This window comes from Mustela lutreola, chromosome 15 (assembly GCF_030435805.1).
Source record: "Mustela lutreola isolate mMusLut2 chromosome 15, mMusLut2.pri, whole genome shotgun sequence".
NCBI lineage: Eukaryota > Metazoa > Chordata > Mammalia > Carnivora > Mustelidae > Mustela > Mustela lutreola.
This window is the reverse complement of record NC_081304.1, coordinates 30980708-30998210: the sequence shown is the minus strand read 5'-3', so window position 1 is coordinate 30998210 and position 17503 is coordinate 30980708. Positions and strand designations below refer to the sequence as shown.

Below are 17503 nucleotides of genomic sequence, written 5' to 3'. Positions count from 1 at the left end.
GGGGGAGGGGTCAGCCGAGGCACGTGGAATGCTCAACACAGTGCCCCATGAATGATTGCTGCTGTCGCTGTTTTTTTCCCAGACAGGTGGAAAGGAAGGTGTTTTTAAAGTCTTTGTTACTATATAGTAGCTCCCAGGGGATAAGTGCTCCACACAGGAATGGAAAGATAACGTGATGGGTGTGCCAGCTGTGGGGGACGCGGTAGGACTGGATGGGTTATGGCCAGGATCTCGAGGGGGCAGCCGCTCCCAATCCCTCTCACTCCATCACCTCTCACTCCATCACCTGACCTCTTTTTTCCTCCCCACAGTCATCTGACTCAGATGTTGGTTTGACTTTCCCAATCTGAGAGGGTTGTGTCTCTGGAAATATTTAGGAATAGGAGGGGCAATGGCCCGTCTCTGAGAGCAGGACCGGACTCTAGCCGAGCCGGGATCCTGTGACCATGGCCCTTTCACTCCCCGCCCCACCCCCGCCAGGTCTCTCCCACCACCTCTCAGGGCTTTGAAGACTATAGAAGTATTTCTCTGACATGGCAGGATAATGGGTCTAATGGGCACGCTTTATTTATTTATTTATTTATTTATTTATTTTTAATGGGCACGTTTTAAAAACTAAATGCTTCACTCGGGAGTACAGAAAAAAGATAATCATATTGTGTTTTTAAAAATCATGACTTTAATCTGGGGGGGATAGTAACCTGGCGTGTCATGGGTATCACTAGACTCTAATCCCAGCCCCAGTGCTGATCAGCTCTGTGACTTTGGGCAAGTCACCCCAACTCTCAGGCCTGTATGTCCCTGCCTCTAATATGAGAGGGCTGGAACTAGTGGCAGTCATGTTGCTCTAACATCCCTTCCATGTTGGTCCTCTCTGACTTTATCCCCAGTTTCTCCTGGCTTAAGTAGGTCACAATTTCTCATTGTGAGAGAATCCTTCACCATCATCAACCCAACTCCTCACAAGACAGTAGTGTCCAAGGGCACCTGGGTGGCTCAGTGGGTTAAGCCTCTGCCTTTGGCTCCAGTCATGATTCCAGGGTCCTGGGATCAGGGCCCGCATTGGGCTCTCTGCTTGGTGGGGAGCCTGCTTCTCCCTCTCTCTCTGCCTGCCTCTCTGCCTACTTGTGATCTTTCTCTCTGTCAAATAAATATATAAAATCTTTTAATATATAAAATCTTTTTTAAAGAGCCGAAGGCAGAGGCTTTAACCCACTGAGCCACCCAGGCGCCCCTAAATATATAAAATCTTAAAAAAACAAATAAACAAACAAACAAAAAAAACAGTATCTAGAGAAAACCATCCTTACCTGCTGTTCGCAGGACTTTCCCATGAGACTCCCATGATCTTTGGGGTGACCTCTCTCTGCTTTTTCTCTTTGTCTGGGTGGGGACAGCCCAAGTGCTCTTTGGAGAAGCACAAATTATTAATGATGGTGATTTGTGTTTGCACAAGGCTTGAGAGCTTACACAGGCATTAATATTATCTGTCCCATAGCTGGGATGGGGTAGAGCAAAAAGCTTAGGTTCAACTTCAAAGTCTATACTTTTAACCACCCTGCATTACCTGTGCCTTCAAAAGAGCTACCTCAGTTGAAGTTGGAAGTAACCAACATTCATTAAACAAACCAACAGGTTCTATTTGGATTTTATCTAAAAAAAAAAAAAAAAAAAAAAAAACCAAACCCACAACAAAAAACAAAAACAGAGCCCCTTCCCATATCCAGTCACTCAATTTCTCCTCTACCACAAATTTATGAAATGCTTACTATGCATAAGGCACTATTTTGGATAATATGGTTGAAAATTAGTCTCAAATACAGTGGCTGCACTCAAAGGGCTTTGAAATCCAGAGGTAGCCAGATATGGGTCTTTAGCAGCGAGTGCAGTGTAATGAGCTGTGGACTGCAGTTGGGAAAGCACATGGGTTTTGGAATTTGAATCCTGGTTTTGAGTCCTGGCTCTGCCACAAACTAATTAAGAGTCTTCAGGTAATTCAGCAAATCTCCCTGAACCTATCACATAGCAGTAGCAATACCACATAGGATTACTGTTGGAGTTGACATGCCACAATGCACATAAAGGACCCATGTCAGTGCCTATCGCTTATGGGAAGTTAATATCTATTATTTGTTATTATTATTATTATTAATCATTGGCACCGTGGGAGGAAAAGTATGGCTTGATTAATTCCACCCTGGCCAAAGGCTGAGGAGGCTCCTTGTGAGCTGTGCCCTGAAGTATGAGTAGGTTTTACCTATGTGGAATCCTGGCTTGGGGTGATGGGGCAAGGGTGGGGCACGGGGCATTTCAGGTAGAGCGAATGGTGTAAGCAAAAGCATCAAAGGCCTAGCAGATTTGTAGCCATGAGTAAGTTGGTGTGGCTCGTTGGTAGGGGTGGGGTGGAGCAGAAAATGGTGGCAGATTACAGTGGAAAGTTGGCATCATAGACCATAAAGGACCTTGGATGCCGTGCTAAGGAAGTTAACCATGCTTCTGTAGCAAAGGGGAGATACCGGAAGTGTGTAGGAAGTAGAAGAGACATTTGGCTCAGGGCAGTGATCTGGGTGCTGGCCATACAGGTGTGATACATCCCACAGTGGGAATCCCAGAGTGTCTTGTCAGGCAGAGAACATGGAAGGAGAGGAGCGCATCCATCTCCAACGGGCCAGCCAGAGAGAGGAATCACAGTGAGCATGTCCCCTAGGGGGTCCCAGGGGTCTGGAATTACAGTGTAGGAAGAAGGCAGACAGCAACAGAGGCCTGGGCCCTTGGGAAATCTGCCTTGGAATGTGGCATTTGGGGGAAGCCTTAACCTTGCGGGTGACAGGTGCTTGGGTCCACAGATCAGTTATCCGCTGCCCCATACGCCCATCAAAATTTCTCCATTAGTCTTGGTCTCTAACCTGAGACTTGGCATTGACTGGGACACTTTCCATCTCTGGGCCTGTTTTTTTCATGCTTTCTGGTGGTGGTGGGCTCCAGTGGGTGGATGCCTTTTAAGGATCTTCATTGCTGACATTGCTGACATTGACATTCATGGGGACCTTGAGCCTACCTAGGTAGGCTTGTCTCTCTCAGTGCCAGGTCTCTGCCCCTCAAGTGAGGTGAGAATGACACCAGTGAAGACTGTTTCTGGGAGACAGTCACTTCTAGGTGATTCCTGGTTAAGGGCCAATAACTAGGGTTGAGGAATTTCTAGGATTAGAACAAACCGGACCTAATTTACCTGGGCTGGAGTCCTATCCCTGTTTATGTAAAATAGACTCCCTGGTTTCCCAGTTTCCTTTTATCCTGATATAACTTTTCTTTTCTTTTCTTTTTTTTTTTCTCTCAGCTTTGCCTTTAGTCATCAGTGTTCCCACTTCCATGCATCCTTTGGCTTATAATTTAAACAACAATGACAGCCAAAACCCAGAAATCAACTGGCAGTAAATACAAAGGCTTTTTGTCAGTGGAGAAAAAGAGCAATCTACTGCATTCTTTCCTCCACCTGTAGACCATGCCGGGATGAGGACCTGAGGATGTAGCAAGTCACTGCCTTTGGGTAGTGGGACATCAGGTTATATCCAGACCAGAGGGGTACAGAATAGACCTGGGAATTGGGAAGAGGGAAAGAAAGCATGGTGGGCTGGACTCCTATATCTTGCCAGGAGCTACGCATATGGAACACATTGGAATATCCCAACTGGCTGGTAAGGTAGATGTCATTATGTCCATTTTAGTTAGGTGAACCGAAATCTTAGGGAGGTGATAGCTAATAGCTATAAAGCCAGGGTTCAAACCCAAGCTGATTCAGGGTATCTCTTCCCCATCCCCAAATACCAAATTCCATTCCCAGTAGAAAGGTTTTTGCCCCCAAGGCAAGTTATTCTTCAAGCCTCAGTTTCCTTATCTCTAAAATGATAATCAAAATTCTGGCTCTGAGCTCTTGTGTGGGTTTGAAAGAGATAATGAATGTGAAAGTGGTTTTTATACTGGAAAGCATCAGGCACGAGTTAGTCATTGTTTAATTTTATTATTCCCTGGGCAGGAAGGATCAAGCTTTAATGGTTCAGCAGATAAGGTAATCTCTCCCATTTTTAAGGATTTCAGATGTGGGGAAAGGTGAATCTACTCAGCGGGGAGAGTCTTCTCAGAATTTTCTCTATGGAATCAAAATCAGTCAATGCTATCTAGCCTCTGATGCGAGGGCTTCTCTAGGTGGTAGATTCCCTACTACTGGGAGGTTCCTTGATTTGTTAAAAGAGTTTATCTGCAACTTAGCCACCCTTCCCTGCCTACTCAAGCAGACAGGGACCTTCAGAGTCAGTAAACTGGGAGTCACTGTAATCCCCAGAATGATAGAGTCACTCTAAGGTCATCTGACTAGCCCTGGGTCCCCACTGTGTATCCATATTTGGGTACATTCTTTTTTTTTTTTTTTTTTTTTTTAAGATTTATTTATTTATTTGAGAGAGAATGCACAAGCAAGTCTTGTGCTGGGTTGGGGAGGTGGGGTGGCCAATGGAGAGAGATATGGAGGGGCAGAGAGATAATCTCAAGCAGACTCCTGCCGAGCACAGAGCCTGAACTGGGGCTCCATCTCACAACCTTGAGATCATGACCTGAGCCCAAATCAAGAGTCAGATGCTTAACCCACTGAGCTACCCAGGTGCCCCTTACATCTGGGTGTATTCTTAAATGTTCCCTGGATCACTATTTAGTAAGAGCTGGACTCTGTTCTCCAGCATTCTCAGGGCTTATACTAGGAATCTGATCAATTAATATTTCCTCATTTCTTCAATGTGTAAGTCGTCCACCCTCCATATAAACTGGGTGTTTATATGTGTCCCAAACTGCACCAGTGCCCAGGGGTACTGTGGTGAGTAAAATGGAGGAAGGTGACAGTGGATGAGATACAGGGTACAAACATTTGAAAATTATAAATATCAGTTACAAATGGTGAAGAAAACGTCCTGACAGCCCAGAGATCATAGATCAGGGGGGACTTGGTGCTTTCCCTATGAACGGGACCTGAAGCCAGGGTGGCCGTGGCTGCGCTGGTGGCAGAGAAGGCATCCCAGCCTGAAGGGACAGCATGTGCAAAGGCCCTGGAGCAGGTGGGGAGCTTGGTGCGTGATAGAACCAGAGTGAGACTATGTGGCTTGAACCCAGAGGCAGGCAGAGAGACGCCTCAGTCTGGTAAGGATTCTGGCCTTTATCCTCAGAGCCGTGGGAAGCCATTGAGAAGTTTTATGCAGGGGAGTGACAAGACCACATGTGTGTCTTAAGGTCACTCAGGCTGCAGCGTGGAAAATGGATTGGAGCTGGGGTGAGCATGCAATCAGGGAGACTGGTTGGGATTATAAACTCAGGGAGCACAAAACCTTCTGCTTCTCCCAAAGCCTGTCAGAGGGCTAGTGCCATTTGAATCTCAGCTCTACCACCAGTGAGCTGTGCGATCTTGGGCGAGTTACCCAGGCTTGCTGTTTTTACAAGTTTCCACATCTGTAAAATGGGGAAAAACAAGTTCCTTAGCTTGACTAACTTTGTTCCCTTTGTTGAATAAATCAGACACCTGTCAGGAGTCCTTTACAACCCAGGCTGGGGAAGAGGCTGCCAAACCCAGTGACTGTGGGACCTGTGTCCCCTGGCAGGTGCAGACTAGTGCTGCCGTCCTTTTTCTCATTGGACGCAGTTGGCAGATGTGCAGTTGGCTTCCTGAGCCAGAGCCTGACCAGGGAGACGTAGCAGCAGCTGGAGTTCCTATTCCTTATGGCACCAGCTCCTCCTGCCTCCACCCTCTGGAGTGAGCTCTGTGATCATCCATCCTTACTTCGGTTTCTGTTTTCCGATCTGTAAAGCACACTGATGGCCGTTTATCTCCAGGGTCAATATTAGTCATGTGCCACCACGTCTCAGGCACTGTGGTAGGTTCTGGGGACATAAGACTGACCTAGTTCCTGCCCTTAAGTTTTCATGTCTTATTATACTTAAAACTACATACCTGAAAGTGCTTTTAAGATTCTGACACTGTTTATATTTATGATAACTGTAAAGGGACGGTAGAATAGAATTCTGGAAATGCTGTTTCTGGTGCCAGTTCCGTTTCAAAGGAACTAGAATAGAGACAGGTCAATTGGCTTTGATGAGCCTTAGTTCCTACAGTCAAATGAAGGAGTGAAGAACTTTCAGGCCATCTTATTTTAAATGTTCTTCTGTCACCTTTTCCTTCAAAATCTGGGTCCTCTTCCCCAGTTCTGGATATGGTTTCCTTTGGGCCTTCTTTTTTGTCTTATTTCAAAGACTCAAACTTGACTTTTTACTTTCAATCCCCTCCTCATAGCAAATCCATGGGTCCCAACCACAGATGCCACAACAGTTCTGGTGAGTGATAGGATGAGAGGAGGGGACAATCGGGAGAGGTGAGGACCTTGGTAAAAGAAAGAAAGTGTGTTCCATTTAAAGAAGACAGCTGCTTTTCCGCTTCCCAAATGATTGCTCTATATAGAAATACAGGTTAACTTCTGTTTTCTGTTTTCCTTTTTGGGGTTTTGCCCTCCTCTCTCCCTTCATCCTGGTCCCACTGTCCCCCAGAACTAGGTGGCGGTTGCAGTCTCCTCTGTGGCCTTCTGGCCTGCAGGCACAGTTTTCTAAACTTTTTTTTTACACGACTCTAATCCAGAAGAATCTTCCCACCTCATCCCTTCTTCAAGAACCTACAGTGCTCCTTAGGGAACCCCAAGCCCATCCACTTCCCTTTACCCAGTATTTATTGAACACACTTACTAGGGGTAAGCACTGCACTATACCCTGTGGAGACTTAAAAAAAAAAAAATGAGTTAAATGATGAAAAAATTCTGTCACTTAAAAATTCTCACAGCCTAGGACAGAGTTTAATCTTTGTGTTACTTTAAACTTTAGAATGTGATGAGAATGATGGACTCTTTCCAGAAGAAACACGCGCAAACACATTTTCCACACGCTCCGTAGAGCCGGCCTCCGTGAAGCCCGGCAGGTTAAGCATCCCCTTCTTCGAGAAGGTGCAACACTCAGGTCTTAGCGTGATGAGGAGAACAGAGAAGGGGGTGGTTCACTTCCGGCCAGGGGAAGTCTTTCCGGAGCAGATCAGATGTCACTTGGAAATCACACAGGCCTGCATTTGAATCCAAGTGCTTCCTTTGACCAGCTTGATTTCTCTGAGCTCCATTTTTCTCATCTGTGTAATAGCAATGATGCTCACTTCTTAGGGAGGGTGAAATGAGGTGACAAATGCGAAGCAGCGGGCTGGTAGTGTCCCTCAAGGAGCGTTGGTGCCTTCTTTGCAGCTTTGTACCTTGAATTGTCTCCCTTTTTTCATACAGTCTCCAAATGCAAGTTCATCGATACCCTTCCGGTCTGCTGGGGAGAATCTCACTGCTCCCCAAGCTCAGAGTGCTTGTTTGTCCCCTCCCTCCCTGTCTGGCTCTCTCCCTACCATCCACCCATCCATCCATGTACTCATCCATTCAACTCAATTATAACCTGAAATATTCCCCAGGCTCCTCAGACTCCTCCCTCTTCTGGACAAGCCTGGGACCTCTCTCTACCTGTCTGGAGGTGGCAGTGAAGGACATTCTTTCATCTGAGCAACCTCTTCTGTGGACGGACCCTTGCAGGCCTGAAACATCAGGTGACTTTCTGACTCCTCCATCAGCCTTCACATCCAGTCAGTCCCCAAGTCCTCTCTGGTCTTTTGGCAAGTGATTTTTGTGTTCATTGGCCTGGACACTCCTCAAATATCGACCCTAATTGATTCTTCCTGGTTCCTAGCTAGGTCCTTGTTAACTAGCCTCCCAGGGGCCACTATCCCATTTCTAATCTGTCCTAGACACCTGCACCAAGCCTAAATGGAAAATGACTATACCTTTCCATTTTTGTGTCCTGAGCATACGATACAGAGCCAGGCTATAGACAGTGCTTGTGGTAGGTTAAAGATGTCTCCCGTGTCTTTGCTTCTGCTCCCATGAAGAGGTAAGGTCTAATTCCCTTTCTCTTCTATCTGAGCAGGTTTTAAGGACTTGGTAACCAACAGACCATGTGGAAACAAGGTTGCAGAGCTTTTGAGACCATGCCATAAGGAGCCTTGCAGCTTCCATCCAGGTCTCGGGGTATTTTCTTTCAGAGCCAGGAGCCACCATGTAGGAAGTCTGACTATTCTGAAGCCACCAGGCTGTGGCAAAACCCAAGCCTCACGGAGGAGCCACTTGCAGGGGCTCTAGTTAACAGGTCAGCTGAGCTCCCCAGATGGCTAGAAGCCATTAGGGAAGTGGATTTCCAGGGCTCAGCTGATCCCATGAGTCTCAGAGATGAACTGTCCAGCTGAGCCCTTTCCCACTTCCTGACACACAGAATCATGAGCAAAACAAAATGGTTGTTCTAAGATTGTTAGTTTTGGTGTAGCTTGTTATGCACCGATAGATAACCAAAACCTGATCAAAACTGTTCATTGAATGAATGAAGTATTCAGTGTGCTGATGATGTCACTGCCTTATTCAAGAACTCTCAATGGCTCCCTAATACTGGAAAAACAATATTTAGTGCCTTTAGTTGGTATTCAAGGTCCTCCATAATTCGGGACCAGCCTGCTTTTCAGACCTTCCCAGATACTTTTCCAACATCATGTCTTTTAACTTATCTGTACAGCTTTCTCCGTTCAAATGTCCTTTCCACCCACATTCCCACCTCAGGACGTCAACATCTAACCTGTCCTTTGAGACCTTTGTCAGATGCCTTCTCTTGCCTTTCTGTCCCTACTTTCTTTGATGTTTTTCTAACTCTTCTTCCTTCATTTATCCTTTTCTTCATTCTTACCTCTTCCTCCTGTGTGTGTGTGTGTGTGTGTGTGTGTGTGTGTTCAGGGAGGAGGTTAGGAAGTGGGGCCCAGGCACATAAGGAGGCATACAAACGTGTTGTATGTGGCCTACCAGGCATGAATCCCCTAGAGCTTGAGTTGGGACATGCCAACACATCAACTGGCACATTGTGTCCCCCAAGCCAGGTGTTCAAGTGCTTGAAAGGAGGAAGGGTATTTAGAAGAAGCATAGGCTTTGGTGTCGGCTCAGATTTTAGATCATAATTGTGTCACTTGCTGTGTAGCTTTCAGCAAGATGCATAAACTCTCTGAGCTCAGTTTCCTTATTTGGATACTAGAGACCTGATCTGAAGGTGTGTAAAGGCCCAGCCCCGTGCTTGACTCATGACAGGCCTGTGATGATGACTGCTTGCTAAGTAGACACAGCAGATCGGAACTTTCTGATGCTCAACGGCTATTATATCAATTGTGGAGAGAACTCTCCCCCATTGAAAATAAATAATTTAAAAAAAATTTTTTTTGAGAAGGAGCAAAGAACAAGAGAAGAGTGAAAAGGCACAGCGGAGGCTACCTGGCCAAGCCCAGCTATATTAATCCATGTGATCGGTCTGCCCTATAGGGTCTCAGTCTTCTCATCTGCAAATTGAGCGGTGGGCACTGGAATCTAAGCTCCCCTCCAGCGCTGACATTCCAAGAGCATTAAAGAAAAAGGATGAATCACCCCTTCAAAATACCAATATGGGCTGGGCCCTCCCCCTGCTGTCCCCATCCAGCACAGCTAAGAGCTCTTAATACACAGCCAGCTTCCCCCTGCAGCTGCCACCAAACTTCAACCCCCTTTCCCAGGGGTCTCAGAAGCAAGACTGATAATGGACCCCTGGCCTTCTCCATCTCAACAGGGAACCAGATCCGGTTCCCAGATTCTGGGGGCCAGAGGGCCCTCCCCTGAGGGTGCTGGCTTTCCGTGGACATTTGGCTTTGGTATACTTGTGCATGAAGTGTGGGGAGTGTTGGAAGAGCGGAAGGAAGGAATAAAGGGAAGAGCTGAAAATAGAGGGCTGATGATTGATTTCCTGCAATCATGGCAGGAGGGCTGGACTGCCGGACACCTTGCCATTCTCTTCCAGGATTTTGAAAAAGTGGATGAGTCTGTTTCTGTAATGGTTCTAATCTCCATCCTGGGGAGGCACGGTGCCCCAGCAGCTGCATAGATTCATAAGCACAGGCTGTCAAAACCGCAGAAGACACCAAGATCAATTTTCCTTCTTACAGGAGATAGACACTAGGTGACCGCAGAGGACAGTTTTCTTGCATCTCTGCCCAGAGCTCTCTACTCCTTTCCGAGTCGATGCTATTATTAGTATTATCAACATTAATAATAATGGAGACGTAACCGGCTGTGCATTAGTCACAATGTTCCAGGAGCCAGCACCTCCTTCCTTCTCTTCTGGGTCTGCCTGAATCCTGCTGGGTCCTCTTCTCCACGTCCGGAGCGGCTTGGGGCCCTGTCCTTTGGTCTGTCTGTGCGGTGGTCTGTCTCTTGCCTGTCACGTCTGCAGTAGCCCGGGTCCTCCTAGCTCACACCGGCTCTGGCTCTGAAAGCCGAGAAGCTCGCCGGCTGCGAGCGGGTTTTCCAAGTGGGCAGGGGTGGGGAGGAGGGGCACTGGCGGGCGGGCGGGCGGAGGGAGGAGGGGGCGTCGCGGAGGGGAAGACCTCGCATTGTAATCCAATGACATTGCCAACGTGGGGGTGGGGGCGCTGGCCTCAGCGCGCTCTCCAAGTTTTGGCTGCCCGCCCAGCTGGGAATAACTCTCTTCGCATAATTCGCGTGTTTACCAGGCATGAAAATTCTTGCTTTCGGCTCCCCCCCCCCCACCGCCCCGTAAGCCCCCTCCCCTTCCCCCTCCCCACCACCTCCGCCCCTAGCGAGTGAAACTCTGTCTAAAAAAATATTGGCCCGGGGCACAGAAAGTTTTGCATAAATTCATAAGTGATGAATGGCTGATTTTAACGTTATTTGGGTATTTGTCAGAACTTAACAAATATACATGGGGACGGCGGTTCATAAACTTAAACATCTCAATATCCCCTTTCTTCTGGAAATAAATTACGTTTGTTTGCCGGGCTTGGAGTCTTAAGGTAGCCGACATTAGGAATATTTTAAAAGCCATCATCCATCGAGCATGTCTCCCAGGCGCCAGGAAGATTAAATGAAAGAATCATAAGATGGAGGTCTTTAACTTTTAATCCTTTTACAATGAAGCCTCAGATAGTCGCGGGGGCAGGGTGCCCTCTCTGGGGGGAATAATGCCGTTATTCCTCGGCTCTCAGTTAATGAATACCCTAACGTCTGTCCCACGGCTGACGGAGGCAGCGCCGGGGAGGGGGCTCCGGCTCCCGGGCCAGGCTATTGAAATGAGGAGCCACCGAGGCTGCGTCGGGAGGGAAGAAAGCGCCCGGCTGGAGGGACAGGGCGGGCGGGGCCGGGGCATTGAGACTGCGCTGGGGACCCGGCGCAGGTTTGAAATAATTAGCATAGATTCGCTGGGACTCCAGCCCCCGGGGTGGGGGGGGGGAGGGAGGCGCGGGGAGGTGGCAGGGGGGCGGGGAGGGAGCAAAAGAGAGCGACTTTGGAGTCCAAGATAAATAAAGGGAGCGCTGAGCAGTGTCAGGAAGCCGGCCCACGTGGAGCTGCGCGGATGGGCGCCACCGCGGACTGAGGCGGAGGGACGCACGCGAGTCGAGCGCCAGCCCCAAGAAGTTGGCTTTTTAAGGGGTGGGGTGAGGGTGATATTTTGCATTTAAGGGGTAACACGTCTTCTGCCCCTCTCTAACCCCAAATCTCAAAGATCCCCGTTCTGCGTTCTCCTCCCTCCCCACCCCCAAGCGGAGTGGGGGTGAGGGGGCGCCCCCTGTTCCCGACTGCAGATCCCAGTGGTGGCTTTTTTCACCCAAATTCAGACCCCTCTGAAATCCTGACCCTCAGAGTCCTCCTTAGGTCCTGGGGCACGCGGGCGGTGGGGGAGGGAGGCGAGTGTCAAGTCACCCAGCTGCCCCCAGCAATTCCAGCTGAGGGCCTAGGGTTTGGGGGCTCAGACCTGCAGGATCCCGGAGCCAGAGTGTTGATTCCAAAGGACCGGATCGCCTCAGCTTGCATCACGGCAGCTTCCGGGCGTGCAAAGGGTTAACATAGGCTGGTTATTGATTGGGGGGGGGGGGGAGCGGTGCGAGGCGGGAGGGGTGGCGGGATCTGGGTGGGCGCGCTCTGATCCCCCCCCCCATTCCTCGGGGGTCAAGTTTCAGCGGCACTCCGCCCCCAGGGTAGGTGTGAAAGACACGTGTCCCCATTGTGAAGGGCCTGTCAGGCAGGACAAAGCGGCCGCCCACCCTCCCTCTACCCCCCCCCCCCCACCGCCCCTTGGCCCAGCCTGGGGTCAGCTCCAGGGGGCCGGCTGGGTGTCGAGGTCAGGACGGGCCGGAGCTTTGGTGACATAGGGAGAAAAAGACGGGAGACTGGGCGAAGGCCACGTGATGTTCGAGTGAGGGGTTTGAGAATAACCCCCCCCCACCCCCCGTGAAAAACTGAGCGGTCATCTGCATCACACCAGAAGAGGAGATGAGCCCCTTCTCCCAACAGACAACGTAAGCACAGCGGCACCCCTACCCGCCCCTTCCAGCCCCCACACCCCCCATCAATCACCAACACAGAGAATCGCAGTGTCGAGCGCAGTAGATTTTAGTGGTTTTCTTTAATCCTGCTCTGCACTTCTTTCTCATTTACTACACGGGATATTATAAAGAATAAATAGCAGATACTCTTAATTTACAATGATTAGTCATTCCATTTGTTCTCTATATTTACAATAACTGTAAAATAACATTGAACTCTATAGCTTCTTCGAGGTCCAAGGAAAACCAAAACACTTTCCGAAGAATGGAAAATAGCTTTTTAAAAGTCCGTCTACAAAAGTTCTCCCCTCTCTTTGTACTTTAAGAAAAAATAACTTTTCTCCCCTGCTTCGCCATGCGAAGAGCACTGGAATATAAATAGCAGGTTAACATTATTAGCGACAACCAGAATAAGTCTCTCTTTGCTCTGTTCTTTTTTTTTCCTTTTGCTTATTTTTTTTAAAAATACAGTAGAAGCCGGTAACTTTTAACGTATAATACTGACCTTTTAATAAGTAAATTAAAACTGGGACCGTATATACACACACATATACATTCCTACACAGTTAAACAGTGCATTACATGAACCAGAAAGCTAGGTCTCTGTAGCCAGAAAGGAAAAAAAGTTCATTGAATCCCCTCGCGAGAGGGTGGTGGAACTGGTTGGAGACGGTGCGGGGGGGCGGGGGGAGGGCGTCAGTGGGGTTCCATCAATTGTCCGGGTGCTGGAAGGGAACCCCGAGTTCTAGCATGAGCACTTGCACTCGGAAATGATGGGGTACTGGATGGGAATCCAGCCGCAGCGCTGGCCCCCGCGCCGCTGACAGCGCCACCGCAGCACAGTGAGGTGCACAGACTTGGACGGCTTGCACACCATGCCCTCGGGCACGGAGCACGAGCGCTTACTGAAGCAGCTGCCCACCTTCACGTAGCGCGGCCAAAAGCGGCTGCCCAGGTCGTTCCACGCGTACAACACCGGGCAGAAGGTCTGCGACCACAGCCACATCTGTAACTTCCTCCGCAGCTTCTTGCTCAGGCGCTGCTTCTTGCCCGGGGCCAAGCCCTCAGAGAACTCCAGCCCTTTGATCTCGCTCGGCATGGCCCCCGACGGCCGCTGCCGCAGCAGCTGGTCCAGCTCCGCCAGGTCCTCGGCGCCCGCGGCTGCCCCCCCGCCCCCACCGGGCCGGTCCTCGGGGGGCGAGGTGGCCATGAAGCCCGGGTCGTAGTGGCCCCCGAGCAGCGAGCGCAACAGCGTCTCGTTCAGATCCTTCTCTTTGGGGTCAAAGATAGGGTCCGGGTGTTCGATGAGGTCCACCAGGGGCAGGTTGTCGCTGGGAGCCGGGCGGATGTGGAGATAGTGCTGGCCGCCGGCCGGTGCCGCCCGCAGCCCCAGGACCACCACCAGGGCGTAGAGGGTGACCCCCAGGCTGGGGCAGCGCTCCATGCCTCCGGCGCGCGCCCGGGGCTGCTGCTTCGTCCCGCGTCCCCGGAGGAGAGCACGCCGAGCCCGCGGCGCCGCAGCGCTCCCCCGTCTCTCCGGAGGCGGCTCACCCGAGGCTGGGCAGGCGCAGGGCCGGCAGCATGAGTCGCCGCGAGAGCCCTTCGCGCAGCGCCGGCTCCCACCGGGGCGGAAAGAAGGCACACAAGTTGGTCGCAACTCCTCTCCCGGGTCTATTCGGGCAGGCGGCCGCGGCGGGGCATCCGAAATTACTCCAGGGCGACGGCGGGCGCGGGGGGCGCCGGTTCCTCGCTGCCTTCCCGGGCCGGCGGCGGTGCAGGGCGCGTGGACGAGCCGCTCTCCCCTCCTCCTCCTCTTGCTGCTCGTCGTCCTGCCGCTCTGTGCAGCGCCGCTGGCCCAGCGGGTCCTAGGGGCACTTCCCTCCGCCTGCTCGGGGCTCCGCGGCCGGCTCTGCCCGGCGGACTCCAGCGGCGGCGGCGGCGGCGGCGTCCGCGCACGTTGGCACCGGTTTGTCTGTCTCGCAGGGTCCAAGCCTTTAAATTTCCTGCACTTTCAGCTCCATCACCATGGAAACCACTGACTCTCTCGGCGTTGCCCCCTCCCCCTTCTTCCCCCCAAACAACAACCCCACCCCCCACTTCTCCACCCCCGAGGAGCTGGAGCAGCACAGGCTCTGGGGGAAGCCGCCTGCACTCGCCGCGGCGGCGGCTTCGGCAGCGCCCAGGGCTGTGCCCCGCCGGACCCAGATGCCCCGGGAAGCCGACAGTCCGGCTGCCCGCCGGAGCTCACAGGCGGCGGCGGCGGCGGCGGCAGCGGCGGTGGCGGCGGCGGTGGCGCTTGGCAGGTCTCCGCGCAATTTTCTCTCTCCCCCACCCCCCACCCCCCTTCTCCTCCTCCTGCAAAATGCACCGCCCCCCTCCTTTCTCCTGGAGCAATGCAACTGGGGCTCTAGGCGCCCCGCCAGGGCCAGTCCTGGGGAAAGCTCTCGGCGGCGCTGGAGCCGGGCTGGAGGGTGCAGGGCCGGTTTTGGGGGGTGCTCGAGGTGGGGCTGTGAGGGTTCTCACTAGCTGGGTGCTTTGCACTGGGAGGGGAGCAGCGGGGAGGTGCTGGGGGCTCGTTTCTTCGCGCAGTCCTGCGCAAGGAATTTCTCCATGTGCATGGACCTTTTTCCCCGGGCGCGTCTCGCCTTCCTCTCTCTCAAGCTTGGTCTAAGTCCCCTCCCCCCAGGGCGTACACACACACACAACACACACACTAAACACACACACACTAGACACCCACAGACACACTTGGAGCAGGAGGACTCCGAGAGCCGCAGCGTTCCGCAGCGTGATTTAATTCCTAGGAAGCACTCCTGCACGTCTGTTACTCGGGCCCACGAGGGGGGTCCGCTCCTCACCCTCCTCCTCCTTGGCCGGGTCCTGCACCCTGAGTGGCCGAGCTGCAGGGGCGCGTCCAGCTCGCCTGCGGCTCCCCTAGCCTGCCGGGTTCCGCGCGGCTGCTGCTTGGCTCCCTGGGGGCGGCGCGCCCTCTGGTGGCGCCCAGCAAGTCCTGCACTTGGCGCTGGCGGCCCGGGGCGGCCCTGTGAGGTGGGTTCATCCGCTGTCCACCCTGCCCTACTCAGCTTCTGCTTCTGTGTCGGTGTCATTGTGTGGACGTGCGTGTGTGCGTGTGTTTGCGTCCGTGAGCGCGCTGCTGGGCCTGTCCTGGTTCCGTACGTTCTCTCCAAGCTCTTCAGGCCCTCAGTGTAAACAAACTTCCTTAGATTCCTCTGGATGCCCCCCAAATGTCACAAGAATATACTGCACCTTCTGCTTCCGCTAAATCGGCCTCAGTGGGCAAGAGTGGAGACCTAAAACTTAAGAAAGGTGAACTGGCAGTAGGGGGCCCCGAGTCCTGTGTGGGATCTGCCCTCATATGTTGACCCCAGACAAGTCACTTTTGTGGCACCATATTCCTTACTTTCTGCCTTAGTGACATAGCTGCATTCCTCTTGCAGCCCTACCTTTCCGTGATTCTAAATCAAGCTGCATGATGTTTTCTCTTCCTAAAGCATATTGATGGGAGATGGATTTTGAAATGACACTTCTGGTTAATTTTCTCTTGGATGAAGAACTGAATCTAAGCTTTAAAACTCAAACTTGGTTTCCTTTGCGGTGGATGTGATTGGAGTCTGGAAAAAACTGAAGAAGGCGTTGGAGGAGCTGACTCAAGTATTCACCAGCATTCCATGGAGTGGAGTTAGGAGGTCTCATTGTGAGAGCCTAAATCACTCTTCTTTCCCCAAAGATCTGTTTTTTCCTTTCAACCTGTGTTGTCTGTGCCCCAGCACCCCCCCCCATGAATTTATCATCTGTCTAAGGAAGAAAACACACTTTCTTTCACAGAACAGTCTTTCTGCAAAACCTCAGCAGTTGGGAGGGATGGCCAGTTTCAGCTGAAAACATTTTCTTAAACATTCTCAAACTTCCAAGCTAGCAAACACACACACACACAAACACACAGAGAGAGAGAGAGAGAGAGAGAGAAATGAACTGGAGATAAGAACAACTCATTGGTGGTTTGAATTGATTTGATTGGGAAACGGTGCCACTAGAAGCTAGCACATAGGAGGCTGTTACACTGTACCCTTTTCTTTCTAGTGTGCAATATGGGGGCTTGGCGTTGGTTTGTTTTCCCAAGAAACAGTCACCTGTTTCCTAATGAAGCAGTCACCAGAACGATTTTGTCACTGCTGTGATTTTTAACTGGCTAAATAATTTTTAAAAAATATTTAATTTATTTATTTCTCAGAGAGAGAGAGAGAGTGAGCACATGCAGACAGAATGGCAGGAAGAGACAGAGAGAGAAGCAGGCTCCCTGCTGTGGAAGGAGCCCAATGTGGGACTCGATCCCAGGGCGCTGGGATCATGACCTGAGCTGAAGGCAGCCGCTTAACCAACTGAGCCACCCAGGCATCCCTAAATAATTTTTCAGTGAAGAGTTCAAAAGCTAAGTTCTGGTTCAGTCCCTGAGGTGGTAGGCTCCAATTTCGAGACATTTTATTGTTCTGTTTTCTGTTTCATCCATCTTCTCTCCTTCAGATCACCTATTTTTGTTTGAAAACCAACCCATTTCCTTCAGTCCTTTATTTAGGTTGGGTAAGTTTGACTGAACAGCAAAAAAGTTCCCTCAGGAATGAAAAACAAACCATGTTAGACAATAGATTGGGTGACCTGGTTATACAGTGTCCACTGGGTAAAGACAACGGGGAGAAACACAAAAGAGAGAGACTCACGGTCGATCACCGCCCTCCTAGACTTTTGCAGTCCAGTTAAGCAGGGTATGACAAGCATATGAAGAAAACATCCAAAGAGTGTGAGGAGGAAAAAAAAAAAATCTATAAATTCCCATAAGGCTGTAGACCAGTGTTTCACAACTTTTAAAACCCAAACCCACTTTTGATAAATATAACAATTTCATGTCCTCCTTTGTTGTTTGAAATTTTGTAATATATTGTGATGACTGAAAAAAATAAAAAAGCCAAAAGAATTAGAATA

The 17503-nt window shown here is 50.7% G+C and overlaps 1 protein-coding gene across 1 annotated transcript; it reads right to left on the bottom strand.

Annotated features, from left to right (window-relative positions):
* Positions 1-12566: 12566 nt before the first annotated feature.
* On the bottom strand, positions 12567-14778 carry NOG (noggin). Its single transcript, XM_059149585.1, has one exon. It carries the CDS (start codon positions 13947-13949, stop codon positions 13251-13253), a length of 699 nt encoding a protein of 232 aa, XP_059005568.1. The 5' UTR covers positions 13950-14778; the 3' UTR covers positions 12567-13250.
* Between the last annotated feature and the right edge of the window lie 2725 nt (positions 14779-17503).